Source organism: Oncorhynchus gorbuscha, linkage group LG18, assembly GCF_021184085.1.
Source record: "Oncorhynchus gorbuscha isolate QuinsamMale2020 ecotype Even-year linkage group LG18, OgorEven_v1.0, whole genome shotgun sequence".
In the NCBI taxonomy this organism is placed as follows: Eukaryota; Metazoa; Chordata; class Actinopteri; order Salmoniformes; family Salmonidae; genus Oncorhynchus; species Oncorhynchus gorbuscha.
In genome coordinates this window covers 42,139,372-42,159,079 of record NC_060190.1, presented here as the reverse complement: position 1 = coordinate 42,159,079, position 19,708 = coordinate 42,139,372, and the positions used below count along the sequence as shown (strand labels likewise).

Here is a 19,708-nt window from a genome sequence, read left to right as displayed (position 1 = left end):
CTCTTTGTCAGAAATGCAAATCATCATTGAACAGTTATAAAACATAGTGAAACTAATTTTATAATACTATTTTAAAGGAAAGGGGGGATGACAAAATGTTAAGCCTGACCTGAGCTAGTTGAATGTTGGTTGTGTAAGAGAAGGTTAGTGTTCCAATAAAAATACGAGGGGATAAATTATCTTCCATTTGACAAAAATATTTTCCTCCACTCTTGGAATTGCATCAGAATTTTCTTCCCATCAATACTGAAGAGTTTTCTTAAAATGAAATAAAATACTAATAGGAGTGAACAACTACAATATTCTATTCTAATCAAGAGTGACAGCTGTGCAAACATAATTTTTGCCTTAACTTTTCTTAATATTGCATTTTAGTGTGATACGAGTCAACAATCATACATTTCAATGTATTTCAATCTCTATAAAACATAGAACATGAACAAAAGCAAAAGACAAAGTACCTCCCGACCTAAAATGACCTATAAACATCACTAATGTGGTATTTAGCAATCAGTGGACAACAATGATTATGTTGGGAGAAAAAAAAAGGAAATGGCGAGAGAGTCTGTGTGTTTCCAGCAGTACCAGATGTTCAAAACTCCTCCCTCCCTGAGTGTTTATTAAAACATTCCAGTCAAGTTAGGGACACCGTAAAGTTGGCCCCTCCTCGCACACTCTCCTCCCGTCGACACGCACACAAGGAAAAGGGTGACCTGTCCTCCCACAAAATGAGGGTTTTTCTCATCCTTGTCACTTTGACCTGCCTGGCTAACGCCCAGCATCAAGCCCTGATGGACTACCTGGAGCGGCGTCTGCTAGCCATTGAGGTAAGAGACTGTTCTTCTGCTCCCAGTCAGACCCTGGGCTCCAGAATAAGTCTGAAAGGAAACTCTCTGGGGATCTGGGAAACCTTCAATGGGATGCAGATGTGGGGATTCTGAGGAAAAAAATATTGACTGACTTTCTGCTTGCTGCACCCAGAAAGTATAGATTTCATGCTTTAAATGCATTTGTTTCCGCCCAAAATAGAAGCAAATGGGAATAGATGTTTGAAGATCTTGTATGCAGGTAACTTCTGTAGTGTTCTGATTTATATACAAAAAATATATATATTAGCCTTGTACATGGAGTTATTAGAACGTTGGACTCTCTAAAGGACTGACCAACTGGCTCGCTTCAAGTTGTTGTTGTACAATAAAACAGCTCCACTGCTATGTGTACCCATATCCCATTCTCCATCTTGCTTTCTAGTATTCTTATTCACATGGAAAGTAGTTGGCCTCTCTCTATATGTGTTCTGACTCTGCATAAATAAATACCTGCATAAATACCTCCCTAACAAGTTATTTTGAGCGACTGTACTCAGAGAAACCTCTCGGATCATTCCCAGCCAGTGAGTCGTTCTGAGAAAGAGCATTCAATACTGTCCAATTCAGGTTTATGGTGAAAAGTGTTAACGTGGTTTTAGTGAGAATCCTTTTTTTTATATATACATTCATTTTTATTCAAGAGCACATCAAGAACGTGTACAATAGATATTCAACATATCTTTGCGGTCTTCACAAAGAAGCGTAATGAGATTCACATGTTAAGGGTACATTTTTGGTTGTATAGAGCAAACATTTCAAGAGAATAAGAAAATGATTTGGATAAAGCCACATCAGAAAAATAATAGAAACAAGCAAACAAAACCCCAGAAATGACTGAATAAGATATGTCCGGAACTTGTTGCAAGATTGATTTTATCATCTCCATGTCAACAAGTTCCCGCATAAGACCTATCCACATATCTTTTAAGGGTGTTGCATTTTCTTACGCATTTCCTTGCTGCTGCTAAAAGATAATCTATCAATTTAAGTGGAGAGGAGTGGAGTGTATCCACAGGAACAATACTTAGTAGGAGATGACATGGGTCTGGTTGAATAATAATCCCTATGATGTCCTGTATAACATGGAGAATTTCAGACCAAAGAGACTGGATTTTCCTAAATATATGTGAGGAAGTACCTATTTGTCCACACTGCCTCCAACACGTTGCAGATATGTATTTTTAAATGTTTCATTTCTTAATCAGTTAAGAACAAATTCATATTTACAATGACGGCCTAGGAACAGTGGGTTAACTGCCTTGTTCAGGGGCAGAATGACAGATTTATACCTGGTCAGCTCAGAGATTTGATCGAGCAACCTTCCGGTTACTGGCCCAATGCTCTAACCACTAGGCTTCCTGCAGCCACAAAGGGTGGATATTCCCCATATTACTTTGTTTATTTTATTAAGTTTATCAGGGCTCATAAAAAAACAATATAGTCCTTTGAATTAAAACTCCCTTGTTCGGTGACATGTAGTAGCTTTAGATAGTGTTTTCCATATATTCCCCCAACTCTCCTCTGATATCTGCACCTGTAATTCACCCTGCCATGGGTTCCTAAGATTATCTAAAGATACTGTTTGCATGTTAAGGATAATGTGATAAAAGTTTGAAACGGGCCCAATGCTTTTCTCTTGATAAAGTAATTCAATCATCTTATCAATAGGAGTAACCGGCTCTGTCATTTTTTGGAACAATCCTTTTTTAACAATGAATTGCCTTACTTAAGGTACCAATAACAATTAGTTTAGAATATAATTAATTCCTCGTGGATTTCTTGAAATGATTTAAGAATTGAGCCTTTGAACAGTTGAGAGACTCTACAAAGCCCTCTCTCTTCCCATTCCCTAAATCCTTGGGACATAGTAGCAGGAAGGAAGGCTGGGTTGTGGAATATACACTCTTAGAAAAAAAGGTGCTGTCTAGAACCTAAAATGGTTCTTTGTCTGTTCCCATAAGAATAGGAGAACCAGTTGAATAACCCTTTTTGTTTCGAGGTAGAATCCTTTCCACAGAGGATTCTACTTGGAACCCAAAAGGGTTCTACCTGAAACCAAAAAGCATTCTACCTGGAACCAAAAAGGGTTCTGCTATGGGGCCAGCCATAGAACCCTTTTGGAACTTTTTTTTCTGAGTGTACTGTAGACTAGTGTCTGGAAATGTCATTACTCAGTTCATATTGGCGTTGGATCTCCCTTAGTGAGACTCCTTAATCAGTCCTGCAGCTGTCTGCTTGAAATAATTTATCAGGTGATAATTCAGTCTACTGTGGGCTTTGAATATTTTTTTTAAAAATATTGCTGCATACCACTTCAAACCTGTCACATAGTGTGTTATATCCACCGGTTGTCCCTTTCTGTGGCATTTGTAGCTGTCTTTTCCTAGTTCCTAGCCACACCAATGGCTCTTGTATACAACTCTAATCCTGACCTTTCTGCACTCTCAATCCCTCCTAGCTGAGATTACTCCCTGCGTGCTGATACATCCCTTGCATTTACTGGAGTGCAAATCTAGTCAAGGTCACTCAGAAAAGCTGATCCTCAACCTGCACTTCACTTAATGTCTGTCTTCCTTTAATGCGATGGCCAGAGGTTCCAGGCTTAGAAGGAACAGTAAGGGAGAGAGGAGACATCCACGTGGAGCCTGACGCCACACTGGTGATGACTGTGGCAGTGGCACCAGAGAACAGGGTTTTAATTCATCCTGTGAAATAGGGACAGAACCCAGGACTACTTCTACACGACCTGCTCTAACTGTCTTCTTCTCACCGCTCCCACCAGGACCGTATCTCGCTATGGCACGAGCAGACGAACCGCTACGCCACAGAACTGCGGGAGTTCAAGCAGCAGATGGTTGCCCAGATTGAGACCCTTGACAAGGACAAGGAGACGCTGAGGACGGATCTAGACAGCGTGGGGACGCGCGTGGACCGCGTGGAGCGGGAGATGGACTACCTGGAGACACAGAATGGGGCGCAGCCCTGCGTGGACGTGGACGACAAGCTGGTGGAGCAGCAGGTGACTGTGGTGAAGGAGAAGAACAAGGTCAAGTACGCCAAGGCCACAGGTGAGACGTGGCAGATGTGGTGACATACTGGGGGGATAGAGACACAAGTAGTTCACATGGTGGTTACTTCCTGTGAGGATCATAGTAAAGGCCTGCTGGGAAGAGGCAGAATAGAGCAGTGGTTAGTTACATAGCCCTTCCGTGACATGTACTGTAGACATGATGACATATTGGGAGGACAGACACACATGTAGTACAAATTATTACTTACTAAGAGGATCATAGCATAGGCCAAAGGAGAGGACAAATGAAGTAAACTCAGCAGTAGGGGTAATGTGAGGCCTTGTTTCCTGAACAGATCTTCTAGATGATGAGCAGAGATAGAGAAGGCCACAATGTCTTAGCCATTGTACTGTTATGTAAGTAGGTTAGAAAATATATATTCCCTCATATCATTATTCTTCTCTCAGAGGCCATTATTAAAGAGTTTCAGTGGATTTCATTCAATGTTGTGCTTAACACTTTTTGTTCTGCTCTACAACAGTATGGTTTGTTTTATTTGCATAGAGAAAGCAATCTGAATGCAGTCAATTTAGGAAATAGTTTGTTTATACTTGGTTGTTGAGGTTTAGGAAATGGGAGGTATGTACTGAGATGTGAGAGCATGCTGATGAAATATATAGATGAAGGACTGACTGACTTATGCAATGCTTATTCAAACAGCATACTCTAAATTATGCACCACTTTAATTGTAATATTTTCTCTTAGTTGCACTCCAGCCGGATGAATAGGTAGTGACTCATCAAGTTTAATTGCCTGTGATCCTGATACATGTTGCCACACACAGCTGAGTGCTGTTGCCTACTCGGGGTGCATGTTCTGACAAAATCAGGTTGAACACGTAAAAGCTAAAACTTCACAAAAAAATGTACTATAAGAAATGGTACTATCCTTTCAACTTTACCTAGTCCCTCAGTATTACTTTTGGTTGAACTTTATCAATATGGTATGGTGTAGTATGTTTTATGACATAGGTATTACAGGTATCACAGTTGTAAGAATTGTAACAATATGTACATTGTAATTACACTGAACCTGCTATGTAAAGTTGACTACCATGTAAAAAAAACATGGTTTTAGCCCAACTCATGAATCTATCGTCTCTCTTCCAGACTGCAGGGACATGATCTCTAGCATCAAAGCCATGAAGATTTTGAAGCGAGTTGGAGGCCCAAAGGGCATGTGGACCAAAGATGTGGGCAGTAGCTCGGGCAAAGTCTACATCTTCAACGGCACAGACGAGGACACCATCTATGAGTTTGGCTCCATCCGGGACTTCACCATCTCCCAAGGCACGTCCATGGCCAAGACCGTGAAGCTTCCGTCTCCTTGGCGAGGCAGCGGCCACACTGTCTACAACAACCACGCCTACTACGTGAAGGAAGGCAAGGAGCTTCGGCTGATCAAGTACAACCTGCAGAATGGCTCGGTGGCAGACAGCGCTGTGTTCCCCGTCCAGGACCATGTCCCAGTGTACAGCCTGACTCCGGAGACGGTCATTGACCTGGCCGCAGATGAGGAGGGCCTCTGGGCCATCTACGCCACCAAGGAGACTGAGAGGCACATCTCACTGGCCAAGATGGATGCCAACACGCTGGACATCGAGCAGATGTGGGACACGCCGTGCCCGCGAGAGAACGCAGAGGCCGCCTTCATCATCTGCGGCACGGTGTATGTGGTCTACAACACCGCGCTGCCCAGCCGCTCACGCGTCCAGTGCGTCTTTGACGTCAGTGATATGGTAACCAATGACGATGCACCTCTAGTGTACTTTCCCAAGCGCTACGGCTCTCACTCCAGCCTCAAGTACAACCCGCTGGAGCAGCTGATCTACGCTTGGGATGACGGCTACCAGATCCTCTACAAACTGGCCATGAAGAAGAAACTGGAGGTATGAGCTCAGCAGGGCCGTCTAATGTTGAGGTGGGTTTGAGATTTCGCTCATCTATACCCGAATAAAAGCCCAGAAATGTCTGTGTAGGCTAAAAATAAAACATATTTCAGACTGTCATATTCAGTGGAATGTTTTTAACTTTTATCTTCCCTGGAGCAAAGATCAATAACATAGATATGTCCAAAGGTGTGAAAATTACTAACATGGTTTGTTCAACTTCGGCACAAGGTTTTGCAGCACTGTTCTGAAGGTAATATTGTATTTCCTGTGTTGATTACTGACAGCAAAACAGTTCAGTGATATAAAAGCATCCATTTACTGTAGGTATTGCTTGATGTGAAACATTTCTAGCATCATCAAGAAAGATCTAGGAGGGTGTGGAATGGAGAATCTGAAGTAAATACATGCAGCTGTATGATATGTATGTTTTTTGAATATCTCTCAGTTTAGCACTTCTGAAAACCACACATGTTTACCTATTTCCTGGCTATGCCTTTCTGTTGAATAAAAAAAATACTTGCATGAAAGTGTGTAGCTTATTTTTCTTCTATGTTGTTACAGTAAAAGAGGAACATACAGTATATCGACACTCGATTTGGAATGTTAGAACCAGAATCGACAACTTTATTATCACTTCTTTAAAATATAAGGGACGCCTGGAAACAGTTATGTTACAAATACACATGTTCAATACAAAAGTGGAAAGATACTCTAAATTGCTTGGAAAAAACAGAGGAAAGTCATTGATTCAAGCACTTATCACAAGGCTAATGAGGCAAAGGGGTCAAAGGTCAAGCCAACTCCCTCAACAAAGTACATGACATTGCCTGAACAAGAGACTATTGGCAAACACTTCACAGGTGACAATTGAAACAGAAAAGTAAATTCAGGGGGGTAGTCATGTTGATAATATCATAAATATGTGATTCTAAATACAGTGCTATTATTGATGTCAGTATCAAAGGGCATTACATATATACAAAGATGTTAACCTCAGGTGTATAACCAAACCAGGCTGAGCTCAACTGCAAAACTATTGTTGCAATAACAATGATCCCACCAGACCCAGCATACATTAGGCTATTACGTACCATGACAAAGTGACTGTCCAAGAGGGCACAAGAGAAATGTGTTTGTGTATGTGTGTGGGTGTGTGATGGCGAGATAATGTCATTCCAGAGCAATTTACTGCACTTTACATATTCTGAGGCACAACATGTGTGGGTCTGGGTCTGGGACACTCCATATTTCAGGCCTTGCTACAGGGCAGGCTTTGTAGAGTCGTGGAGTATAAACTCTAGCTCCTCCCTCATGGACTAGACAGGAGTCTTGGAGAAGGGCAAGAGCCTTGGCTGTCAAAACTTGCAGTGCGGGTTTTCCACTGAGGAGACATTTCACATGGAAAGATTAGTCATTCCGAAGTGCACCAGCATGAACATTGCTGTCACTGTTAGGAGTGTACCTACCATCAGAAATCCTACAAAGATAAAAGGGGGTACATACATTTATATTTTGGTCATTTAGCATATGCTCTTATCCAGAATGACTTACAGTCAATGCATTCAACAAAGGTAGGCAAGACAACCACATCAACCATATCTCAGTCGTTGCAAGTAGAACTTTCCTCAATAAAGCAGCTATCAGCAAAACACACAGAATTGAAAGTCAGCAGGGTGTTTTTCTTTGTGTCTTTGTGAGTAATAATACCTCTTTCTGAGACTTGCTTGCCTCCAGTAGAGAGTGCCAGTGAGCGATGGGCTTGCGTGGATAGGCCAACATCTCGTTCCAGTGGTCTCTGCCCAGTCCCTCTGCATGACTGCCCACTCTGTTTACACCTATGATCTCATTGTGTCCCACCCTAAGGAGAAAAAAGGCCAAATGCACCTATTAACTCTTCAGCCACATCTGGTATAATGTAACTTCACATTTTCGCTTCTACAATTAGCAGAACTGACAGTATTAGTAGGTCTCTCAGAGGATGGTTGTAGCATGAACAAACATATCAGTAACAAGAACTTAGTCATTATTCTTGATAATATTGACATGCATTGCGTCACAAATGATATTGAGTATAGCATACAGGTCATAGTCCATGACGGATATGTGCAGGCTGACTTGGTCCATGTTCTCAGGGGGGATGTCGAAGATGATAGCTTCGTTATAGGTGGGGTTCAAAGTGTTCCTCTTGATGGTGGTTTTCTTCTTTTTCAAGCGCCGTCCGTCACACTCCAGGGAGACCTTGACATATGGGTCTGCCAATAAACAAGACAAAATAGTATTTGATTAATTTAAAAATGACAGAGTGCTTAGCTACTGAATGGTTCAAGCTGATTTGACTGTACATTATGTCATATGTAATTTAGCTAAATCCGGCGAGACGAATTACCAAACCAGATTACGTTTTTTTTCTTGTAAATCTTTTACCAGAGGTATAGCCTGGTCAATGGTTAGAAGAGTAGGCAACAACGTTTAAGGTGAAACAAGCACAAAACCTTTAAACGTGAACCCATTGACTGAACTGTACCTGAGTATCCTGTGATGTCCATGGCCTTGAGGTTCCTGCACTTGATGACGGTCATGGTGAGTCGGCCTGCGGTCGGCAGGTAACAGAGAGAGAACATGATCTCCCCCAGGTCTACACTCTCCTGTGTTCATTGCCACAGACAAAATACATCAGAACAGAAGGAAACAGTTATCACACATTACAATGCCACTAATATTGTTAAAGGGATAGTTGAATGATTTGACATATTTAGATATTTGTTTCGTTACCTTGAAAGCATTCTCTGTACAAAACCAAAGTGTTGATTGGTATCACTCCTTGTCCATAGACTGCATTCATGGTATGGAAACAAATATCTAAATATGTTAAATTGCTGAACTATACCTTGGTAGTACTATACTGTAGCAAATGTACAATTTAATTCCCATTTAATCTATAATGTGAATGATGGAAGTTAGGCAGTATAAGGGGGCATTGACCCCACATCCCCTGCCTGGTCTCCTATTCTTGCACACTTGTGACTCACACATGGGATCAAATCATTACAGTCGCTCATCAGAGCACCATTGAGGTGATTCCTTATTAGGACCATCGCTTTAAAATACTTTAGAGCTTGCCTGACACAATGGAACCAATGGAATAGTCCCAAAAATGCAAACCAGATAATATAGCACTTCCAACATGCAAGCTCATTCAAACTTGTGAAGAATCCAATGACAGATCCAAAAGGCTATCTGGACTTACACTGTGCTTTCACTTCTGCTTTGCTTGCTCTTTGGGGTATAGGCCAGAGCTTCATAAAATGCATCTATTTGATTCGTTGATTGACTTACAGAGGTGGCGTACTGAATATCCTTCCAGATGGCCATCTCACGGGAGAGGTCCGACACCTCAAACAGATTCTCCAGAATGACCTCTCCGATCATGTCGTGGCGGGAGAAGCGGTCAAAGTCAAATACGCTCAGGTGCAGCTTCCTGCTGCCCAGCTCCTCGTAGGGCACGGTGAACTGGAAGGACTCATCAAACATGGGGTTGAGCGTCTTGCGATGGACGCGGGTCTGGAACTTGCGCTTGCGGTCAGGCAGGAGGTAGATTTTGACGTAGGGGTCGGAGCTGCCGCATAAGTCCTTGGCGGGCAGGTCGAAGGCCTTGAGGATGTTGACGAGGAGAGCCTCAGACTCGTAGTCGTACTTGAGGGAGAAGTTGATCTTACCACAGGTCTTGGCGGCGGCGCAGTTCTTGGAGGACTCGTCGGCCTCCAGTGGGCTCTGTTTGTAGAGCTCTGGCTGGATGCGGCCCAAACTGGCTAGGCTGGTGGATTGGTCCTCTGTATAGGGGAAGTCGCTGCCTCGGTCAAGGCTAGTGACATGGTGCATTTGTCGGGGGAGGTGCTTCTTGAAGGAGCTGTGCCTAGAGACAAGGAGCCATTTTTGCCAGTTGAATCATTTTCTTGGACAATTTACACACTGTAGAACCATTTCAGCAGTGGAATAATTCCAGTAACATATGGCATGCCTGGGAAATCTATGCCCCCTGCTGAATACTGTTGTCAGTTTCCAATTTAGAGAAAATTGAATTGCATTTTCTCTCTGATATTGGATGATTTAGAGTTCTCTTATTTAGCTCAATAGGAGCTCCATGGCAATAGGGGCAGTAAACTGACAATCTCATTGATGTTCTATGTATCTCATCTTAAAGGTCACAAATGAATATGTTACAGGTGTAGATATGCATAATGATCTTTACCTCTATGACACTTTAAATAGCCCCTTCCTGACATATCACATACTATTACCTCAATACTATTACATGTCCTGGACATAAACACTGAGGCTCAGTGGAGCCCTGGTGCAACCTATTGTAGGAGGCCCTTACAAACTGATCTAAGGTCAGTTTTGAGGAAACACTGATAAGCTGATACAAGGGATGCCTTTCAAGTGGCACCCTATGCACTACTTTTGACTAGGGCCAATAGGGCTCTGGTCAAAAGAAGTGCACTATGTGGGGAATAGGGTGCCATTTGGGACGTATCCTAAGTCTGTGTCCCGAGGCAACTTCCTCCCGAAGCCTGACCTATTGGAGGAGTTGGGCTCGGTGGTCTGCCTGGACATACGCGTGCGGCGCAGGAAGTGGTCCTTCATGGACAGCTGCACCTCGGCAGGGATGTCAGGTGACGTGTGGCTGATCTTCACAGCTGCCTCTAGGAAACTTGCCGGGTCCAAAGGATTCTGCTTGTCCGACGCCATGGCGTGTGTGTGCGTGTGTGCGTGTACGAGTGTAGGCCTGTGGCCGTGTGCGGGCAAGGCTCTGTCGTAGGGTCTGTCAGAGGCAGAGGAAGGGGGCGCGAGGGCAGTGGCACTGGAGGAGAGGTCCTTGGTGCGCCAGTGCACCCTGCACAGCTTCCAGGAGGCAAAGACGATGACGCTCAGCAGGCTCAGGCCACAGGCCACAAACACCAGGAGCAGGAGGCTGAAGGAGAGATCTGGAGGGGGAAGGATGGCAAGATGGGTGGGTGGTGGAGGGGAGAGGAAGAAGAAGATAGAAGAAGAACATTACTTTATTGTCCAATTGTACACAAGATCCAACCAAAAATGTGACTTCCGCTTTATCCCAACCCCTCTGAAAGACACACATACGTACACACGAAGGTTGGAGAGGTTGGAGCAGGGGGCAGTCATTCTGCATGGCCCATGGAGAAGGGGAGGGAGGGAGGGATGGGTCGAGGAGTAGAGGAGAGGAAGGGCGGTGGATTAGAATGGGAACGGCAGATATATACAATATGCATGACTGAGATCCGATAAAGGTAAAGGTTTCATTTAAAGACATCGCACTGCTAAGCAAAGTGTTTCGAAACCCTCAAAATCGAGAGCAACTGAGCTGCCACCACCAACTAAGGCATGTCAAAGCATTAATTTCAATGGATTATTGAGACATACAATCCTGACGGGTGTCGGTAAGCATGGTGCATGATGTATAGTCATCAATCAGCTCACTGGTCACCATAGCAACACCCACTCGTAGCACGCGCTCCAACTGGTCCTCCCCAAAGCCAACACTTCCTTTGGCTGCCTTTCCTTCCAGTTCTCTGCTGCCAATGACTGGAACGAATTGCAAAAATCTCTGAAGCTGGAGTCATATCTCCCTCTCTAAGCATCAGTTGTCAGAGCAGCTTACCTGTACCTGTACACAGCCAATCTGTAAATAGCACACCCGACTTCCTCATCCCCATATTATTACTTACCCTCTTGCTCTTTTGCACCCCAGTATCTCTACTTGCACATCATAACCTGCACATATATCACTCCAGTATTAATGCTAAATTGTAATTATTTTCGCCTCTATGGCCTATTTATTGCTTACCTCCCTACTCTTCTACATTTGCACACATTGTAGATAGATACAGCTTTCGAAGCCATCATCGACTCAGTGGGTTTTGTCCAACATGTCTCTGGACCTACTCACTGTCACAGTCATACTCTGTACCTAGTTTTGTCCCATAGAATAAATGTTGTGGATCGTAATGTTTTTCCTCATAATCCTGGACTATCGGACCACCATTTTTTTACGTTTGCAATTCCAACAAATAATCTGCTCAGATCCCAACCAAGGAACATCAAAAGTCTTGCTATAAATTCACAGACAACACAAAGATTCCTTGATGTCCTTCCAGACTCCCTCTGTCTACCCAAGGACGTCAGAGGACAAAAATCAGTTAACCGCCTAACTGAGGAACTCAATTTAACCTTGCGCAATACCCTAGATACAGTTGCACCACTAAAAACTAAAAACATTTCTCATAACAAACTAGCTCCCTGGTATCCAGAAAATTCTAACAGAAATGGCGCCACACCAAACTGTAAGTCTTCCGACTAGTTTGGAAAGACAGTACCGTGCAGTATCGATAAGCCCTTACTGCTGCTCGATCATCCTATTTTTACAACTTACTGAGGAAAATAAAAACAATCCAAAATTCCTTTTTGATACTGTCGTAAAGCTAACTAAAAAGCAGCATTCCCCAAGAGAGGATGGCTTTCACTTCAGCAGTGATATATTCATGAACTTCTTTGAGGAAAAGATCATGATTATTAGAAGGCAAATTACGGACTCCTCTTTAAATCTGCGTATTCCTTCAAAGCTCAGTTGTCCTGAGTCTGCACAACTTTGCCAAGACCTAGGATCAAGAGAGACACTCAAGTGTTTTAGTACTATATCTCTTGACACAATGATGAAAATAATCATGGCCTCTAAATCTTCAAGCTGCATACTGGACCCTATTCCAACTAAACTACTGAAAGAGATGCTTCCTGTGCTTGGCCCTCCTATGTTGAACATAATAAACGGCTCTCTATCCACCGGATGTTTACCAAACTCACTAAAAGTGGCAGTAATAAAGCCTCTCTTGAAAAAGCCAAACCTTAACCCAGAAAATATTTAACAACTATCGGCCTATATCGAATCTTCCATTCATCTTAGAAATTTTGGAAAAGGCTGTTGTGCACCAACTCACTGCCTTCCTGAAGACAAACAATGTATACAAAATGCTTCAGTCTGGATTTACACCCCATCATAGCACTGAGACTGCACTTGTGAAGGTGGTAAATTACCTTTAATGGCGTCAGACCGAGGCTCTGCATCTGTCCTTGTGCTCCTAGACCTTAGTGCTGCATTTGACACCATCGATCACCACATTCCTTTGGAGAGATTGGAAACCCAAATTGGTCTACGCGGACAAGTTCTGGCCTGGTTTAGATCTTATCTGTCGGAAAGATATCAGTTTGTCTCTGTGAATGGTTTGTCCTCTGACAAATCAACTGTAAATTTCGGTGTTCCTCAAGGTTCCATTTTAGGACCACTATTGTTTTCACTATATACTGTATTTTACCTCTTGGGGATGTCATTCGAAAACATAATGTTAACTTTCACTGCTATGCGGATGACACTCTGCTATACATTTCAATGAAACATGGTGAAGCCCCAAAATTGCCCTCGCTAGAAGCCTGTGTTTCAGACATAAGGAAGTGGATAGCTGCAAACTTTCTACTTTCAAACTCGGACAAAACAGAGATGCTTGTTCTAGGTCCCAAGAAACAAAGAGATATTCTGTTGAATCTGACAATGAATCTTAATGGTTGTACAGTCGACAGCTTTTTTCCATCTACATAACATTGCAAAGATCAGAAACTTTCTGTCCAAAAATTATGCAGAAAAATTAATCCATGCTTTTATTACTTCTAGGTTAGACTACTGCAATGCTCTACTTTCCGGCTACCCGGATAGAGCACTAAATAAACTTCAGTTAGTGCTAAATACGGCTGCTAGAATCCTGACTAGAACCAAAAGATTTGATCATATTACTCCAGTGTTAGCCCTACACTGGCTTCCTGTCAAGGCAAGGGCTGATTTCAAGGTTTTACTGCTAAACTACAAAGCATTACATGGGCTTGCTCTTAACTATTTCTCTGATTTGGTCCTGCCGTACATACCTACACGTACGCTACGGTCACAAGACGCAGGCCTCCTAATTGTCCCTGGAGTTTCTAGGCAAACAGCTGGAGGCAGGGCTTTCTCCTATAGTGCTCCATTTATATGGAATGGTCTGCCTACCCATGTGAGAGATGTAAACTCAGTCTCAACCTTTAAGTCTTTACTGAAGACTCATCTCTTCAGTGGGTCATATGATTGAGTGTAGTCTGGCCCAGGAGTGTGAAGGTGAACGGAAAGGCTCTGGAGCAACGAACCGCCCTTGCTGTCTATGCCTGGCCGGTTCCCCTCTTTCCACTGGGATTCTCTGCCTCTAACCCTATTACAGGGGCTGAGTCACTGGCTTACTGGTGCTCTTTCATGCCGTCCCTAAGAGGGGTGCGTCACTTGAGTGGGTTGAGTCACTGATGTGATCTTCCTGTCTGGGTTGCCCCCCCCCCCCTTGGGTTGTGCCTTGGCGGAGATCTTTGTGGGCTATACTCGGCCTTGCCTCAGGATGGTAAGTTGGTGCTTGAAGATATCCCTCTAGTGGTGTGGGGCTTTGCTTTGGCAAAGTGGGTGGGGTTATATCCTTCCTGTTTGGCCCTGTCCGGGGGTATCATCGGATGGGGCCACAGTGTCTCCTGACCTCTACTGTCTCAGCCTCCAGTATTTATGCTGCAGTAGTTTATGTGTCGGGGGGCTAGGGTCAGTTTGTTATATCTGGAGTACTTCTCCTGTCCTATCCAAAGTCCTGTGTGAATTTAAGTATGCTCTCTCTAATTCTCTCTTTCTCTCTTTCTTTCTCTCTCTCAGAGGACCTGAGCCCTAGGACCATGCCTCAGGACTACCTGGCATGATGACTCCTTGCTGTCCCCAGTCCACCTGGCCGTGCTGCTGCTCCAGTTTCAACTGTTCTGCCTGTGATTATTATTATGCTGGTCATTTATGAACATTTGAACATCTTGGACATGTTCTGTTATAATCTCCACCCGGCACAGCCAGAAGAGGACTGGCCACCCCACATAGCCTGGTTCCTCTCTAGGTTTCTTCCTAGGTTTTGGCCTTTCTAGGGAGTTTTTCCTAGCCACAGTGCTTCTACACCTGCATTGCTTGCTGTTTGGGGTTTTAGGCTGGGTTTCTGTACAGCACTTTGAGATATCAGCTGATGTACAAAGGGCTATATAAATCAATTTGATTTGATTTGATTTGATATTGATGTTTGTTTATGTGTAACTCTGTGTTGTTGTTTTTGTCGCACTGCTATGCTTTATATTGGCCAGGTTGCAGTTGTAAATGAGAACTTGTTCTCAACTGGCCTACCTGGTTAAACAAAGGTGAAATAAATCAATACAAAATTAAATTGTCTCTCATATGCAGTCTGTCAGCCTGCCTCCTGGTGGTTTAACAGAGAACTTCACCAGGACCTTATATTCACAAATGAGTTGATCTCTTTTTAGAACCTATTGCACTGTAATTGGGTGCTGTACGCAATGTGCCTCTAGATAAAATGTATCTTAATGATCGAATGCTTATTCTGTGAGTCCGTGCCTAGTCTAAGGAGCTATTTGTTTTGGCAAGTCTGTCCTCACATAAAGGAGAGAAGCCTAAAATGGGGCTAACCATGCCAGTCCAGAGGTATCATGCTCTGGACTGGCACGATTCAGCTTGATCCCTGAATAATAAAAGCCTGTAATGAGTTACATGTGTTTGATTACACATGATGCTGGAAGGAAGAGGAGAGGAGTGAGGTGGGATGAGAGTGGGAGGCAGGAACGAAGGTGGAAAAAAGTTTTTGACTTCCTGGTCAAAGTTTCTGTTTATCAGTACCAATGACAGGGGATGGACTTGTTCTACTATTTCGTTTTTAGCTGTTGAGCACACTGCTAGGGTGTTTTCAACCCTCCTCCACCACACTCCATTCTTCTTCCACTCCTCCTCTTCCTCTTTTCTATTTTGTTTTATCCATGGCTTAATCAACGTAGTTTGGCCTGGCGGCCAGCTGGGAGTGTTAAAGCGTGGTTCCATGTTAAAATAAAAAGCACCATGGGGAATATGACCCCTGATTCCCGTAAACCTCCTTCTCTCCTCTCTTCTCCTGCTGGTACAATAAAGTTTTTTTTTTAAAGCCAGCTGCTGCTGCATAATACGTTTTCCTAATGGAAACCATAAAATCTCTCTCTCTTGCTCTCTCTCTCTCTCTCTCTCTCTCTCTCTCTCTCTCTCTCTCTCTCTCTCTCTCTCTCTCTCTCACATACACAAAAATACACACACACACACACATGCGCATGCATGTAGAGTGCAAGTGTTCACTGTTTGACTTGCAAATGCGCAAAATGTAATTACAGTCTTATTCCAGATAAAGAACAGCCCCACAAACCAAGAGAGCCACACAGGTAGAATAACTGCTCCCCTGTCTCTCTGTGGCCCTAGTCTAGGATGGTTATAAATCACTGGAATGCAAAATGCGGAGCTCTCTGTTTTCTATGATTATTACAAATGCATTTGCATAGGACTTGCACTGGGTGTGGGCCACACATATTGGAGAGGGGCCAGGGAAATGAACAAAAACCGTTTCAGTTTCTATCTGCATTTCCCAGAGGGTTAATGAGTGGAGCATCACAAACAATTGTTTGGAAAATGGGGGGAGGCATTAAAATGTAGGTTACTATCTCCTTAAAACAGCTGTCCAGTCTAATTAATTAAACATGATAAAATACATTAATTATACATGAGGTTTCTAGTAAAGTTGGGAAATTCACAAGCTGTAGCTACAGTTCCCTAAATAAAAAATGGAAGCCTGTAGAAAATAGCTACTCTGGAGCAACAGAGACTGGTGTGAAAATAAAATAGTCGGCCAACGTTTTTGTTTCCTAATGGAGGTGATCATGTATTATATATTTAAAGGTAGTCTCAGCGAGATGTGTTGTCACGAGCAGCACCGCAGATGTTGAGATGAGCAAGATGCAAGACTTTGCTCTCACACGGTCACGCACAGCATCTGCGCATGTGCACGGGTTCGCTTCACGCTGTTAACAGTGTGACAGTGGAGACGTTGAGCCTCTCGCTTTAACGCTCTTAGTTGTTGCAAAAATGTACGCACTATGCTGTTTACTTTCTGCATCTACGTCATACCTTTAATTGAACATTTTCAGGGTAACTCTTTACACTAATATACGGTTGAAAATGGCAGATTTGGGTACTGATATATTATATTGAAACGCAGTGGCTGTACAGTAGCATGCTATAAATTACCTCAGACCTCAGGCACTGTGCTTCACAGCGCTGTATGGGTATTAACTGACAGTTGTTCTGAACTTGAGCACCACGCGCGACAAGTTCCCACATCTCTCCCGCTAATTGGGAAACTTGTTCAAATATTTTGTTTACCGAGTTAGGGGGGAAAAAATGAAAATGAAAAAAAAGTGTAATGAAGAGGATTATACATATTGCTTTGATGTCATACAAACACGTCAAACATCCATAAATCCAAATGTGCACTTCACATTTCCAAATCATTAAACTCATGTAATTTACAGTGTCAACGTTTATGATCCCTATGTTTCATGTACAATTACAAGATGACATATCCTGGGTTGTTCTGAACATGAATGAGCCTATGTTTGTCGACTGTGATGAAAATTTACCATGGCACATGCACCTGTATGCACTCATAACTCCTTTCTATGCGAACCAAAAATACAATCTGTTTCCCTTAATTGCATAGTGAAAGCCTAACACTGTAATATCATATTTTTTAACTTAGCTTGTCATGTTGGCAATATAACAAGCTTTCAAATAATGCCCACTTAACCCAGTTTGTGATTTATAATGGACCGATTTTGGATTGCATTAACAACAACAGTAATTTTATGATGGTGGGGATGCAGGGTTGTGTTCCAAACAAAACAACTACAAGTGTGCTTGCTCTAGTTCCTCAACAGCACTGCTAGGAGAGCTCAAAAAAGCACCTTATAGTTTAAGACTCATCTTTGAGTCATAAAAGTGCATTGAAATGACTTAGGAACTGTGCACACTTTGGAGAGGTGTGTGTCCACTTGGAGACACCAGTTAGTCCTCTCATTCAAACCATTGTAGTTTTTTTGTCTTATGTTGCACCTACAACACATTTTCCAGGAATATTCTTATCGTGTTAATGAATGTATCCAGTTTATTTTCAGATTTAGTTATCAACAAATTTGGCAAGTAGTACAGTAAATGTAAAATGCACATAAAATCAACAGTGTAATGTTTGGATTCAGCACTGTGTCAGGTGAACTTTTGTGTCCTCACCTTTAGTATAAAAAAAATCCCTTAATCTCAAAACTGTTCCCTTTCAATTGATTACCATGATTATGCATATGCTTTTCATACTTCTTCTATAAGAAATATTTCAATTTAGCCCTATCCATATCGACCAATTCCCAGGAGTATAAAGGGTTATTGAGGATCCAGATACTGATTAAATGGGGCAGAAATTACATTTGAACCACAGGGGAGCATTGCTTCCACTCATAACCAGACTCTTTTTCTATAAACACTGCTGAACAAATGATATCTCAAATTATTGTTTGCCCTTAATCTCAGAAGTTAGATTAAGATTTTTTCCCCTCTCTCACACACACACTTGAATCTCTTTCCTGTAGCAGAGATAAAGCAAGTAGCACAAAGGGTGATGTAAGGCTGAATCTTGGTCTTATAAGCTCTGTTTTTCATGAGGGATGGTGCTGAGCCTGCTGCTGTGGCACATAACCCCCCCCAACATACCAGTCAGCACATCCTCGTGGTGGAGAGAATTTAGGACATATGGTTATCCCTGCATACTTTAAAATAAGATGCTGGAATTTCACAGTCAATCAAAATTATGTGCCTTACATGCACCATAATTAACTTTTTGAATATTGGACTTATTTTAGTGGGCGGTTGGGTGACTAACCCACTATAAAGTTTAATGTACCTTCAATGAGTGATACAGCTTCTAAGTATCTCCCGCCGCCGAATGTCTAACATGGTGCTCAATACCCTAAACAGAATCCATCTGAGGAAATTCTCCCTCTGAGTGTTTAGTGTTCTACTGCTGTAATACAGAGTTAGTGCAATTTCAAGGATCAGCAGTTTATTGAGATGTGCGTTTATTGCTCTCACAGGCTCTCTCTCTCACACACACACACACACACACACACACACACACACACACACACACACACACACACACACACACACACACACACACACACACACACACACACACACACACACACACACACACACACACACACACACACACACACACACACACACACACACACACACACACACACATCTTCGTCGCATTAAATATTGATGTGAGAGCGGTGCAAGCTTGTACAATTATAACACATCTCACACCTTTATCATGTCAGCCTAATTGTCCATGCAAGAGCCAAAGCCAAGCGCATGCCCTGGATAATACATGGTATTCTGATTCAGTGTTCAAAACAGTAATTGAATCTAGAATGTCTTTTTAATTCAATAGATGTCAGGTGCTATGCCCACTGTTTTCATGATACTGTATTTGCAGTGTTTACTCATCATAAATCGTTGAATCTTTTGTGATGTTTTCTTTGTAAAAAAAAAGGAACAAATGTAAATTGTGAAAAATGACTGGACACAAAGGCATGACATCATCTTACAATTGGATCTTAGTGTCTGCAAAATGGGAGAAATTGCAGTCCAAACTACATTTACTGTATCTGCGGCATTGCTCTCACAGAAATAAACTGCAGTGAGACCAGACTTGAAGAGCTTTCTTTTTAGGGACCCATAAATCTGATTAAACCTTGTTTTGTAGCAGACACAGAGAGCAACCAAACCCCCAGGGGGTTTTCTCCTCGTCAAGTGCCCTCGTATACAACCTGGTCTCTATAGTAACCT

The 19,708-nt window shown here is 42.6% G+C and overlaps 2 protein-coding genes across 2 annotated transcripts in view; one reads left to right on the top strand and one right to left on the bottom strand.

The window, feature by feature from the left end:
* Positions 1-627: 627 nt before the first annotated feature.
* olfml3b (olfactomedin-like 3b) lies at positions 628-6,359 on the top strand. Its single transcript, XM_046311520.1, has 3 exons — positions 628-827; positions 3,652-3,937; positions 5,051-6,359. Exons 1-3 carry the CDS (start codon positions 729-731, stop codon positions 5,833-5,835), a joined length of 1,170 nt encoding a protein of 389 aa, XP_046167476.1. The 5' UTR covers positions 628-728; the 3' UTR covers positions 5,836-6,359.
* A 54-nt stretch (positions 6,360-6,413) lies between these two features.
* Positions 6,414-19,708, bottom strand: part of LOC124004298 (synaptotagmin-6-like) — a 55,611-nt gene continuing 42,316 nt past the window's right edge. Inside the window, exons 2-7 of the mRNA XM_046313098.1 lie at positions 10,409-10,817; positions 9,169-9,745; positions 8,357-8,477; positions 7,913-8,084; positions 7,540-7,690; positions 6,414-7,213 (exon numbers count right to left, since the gene is read on the bottom strand). Of these exons, the coding sequence (XP_046169054.1) occupies positions 7,142-7,213; positions 7,540-7,690; positions 7,913-8,084; positions 8,357-8,477; positions 9,169-9,745; positions 10,409-10,817 (1,502 nt within the window). The 3' untranslated portion in view covers positions 6,414-7,141. The remainder of the gene's footprint in view (positions 7,214-7,539; positions 7,691-7,912; positions 8,085-8,356; positions 8,478-9,168; positions 9,746-10,408; positions 10,818-19,708) is intronic.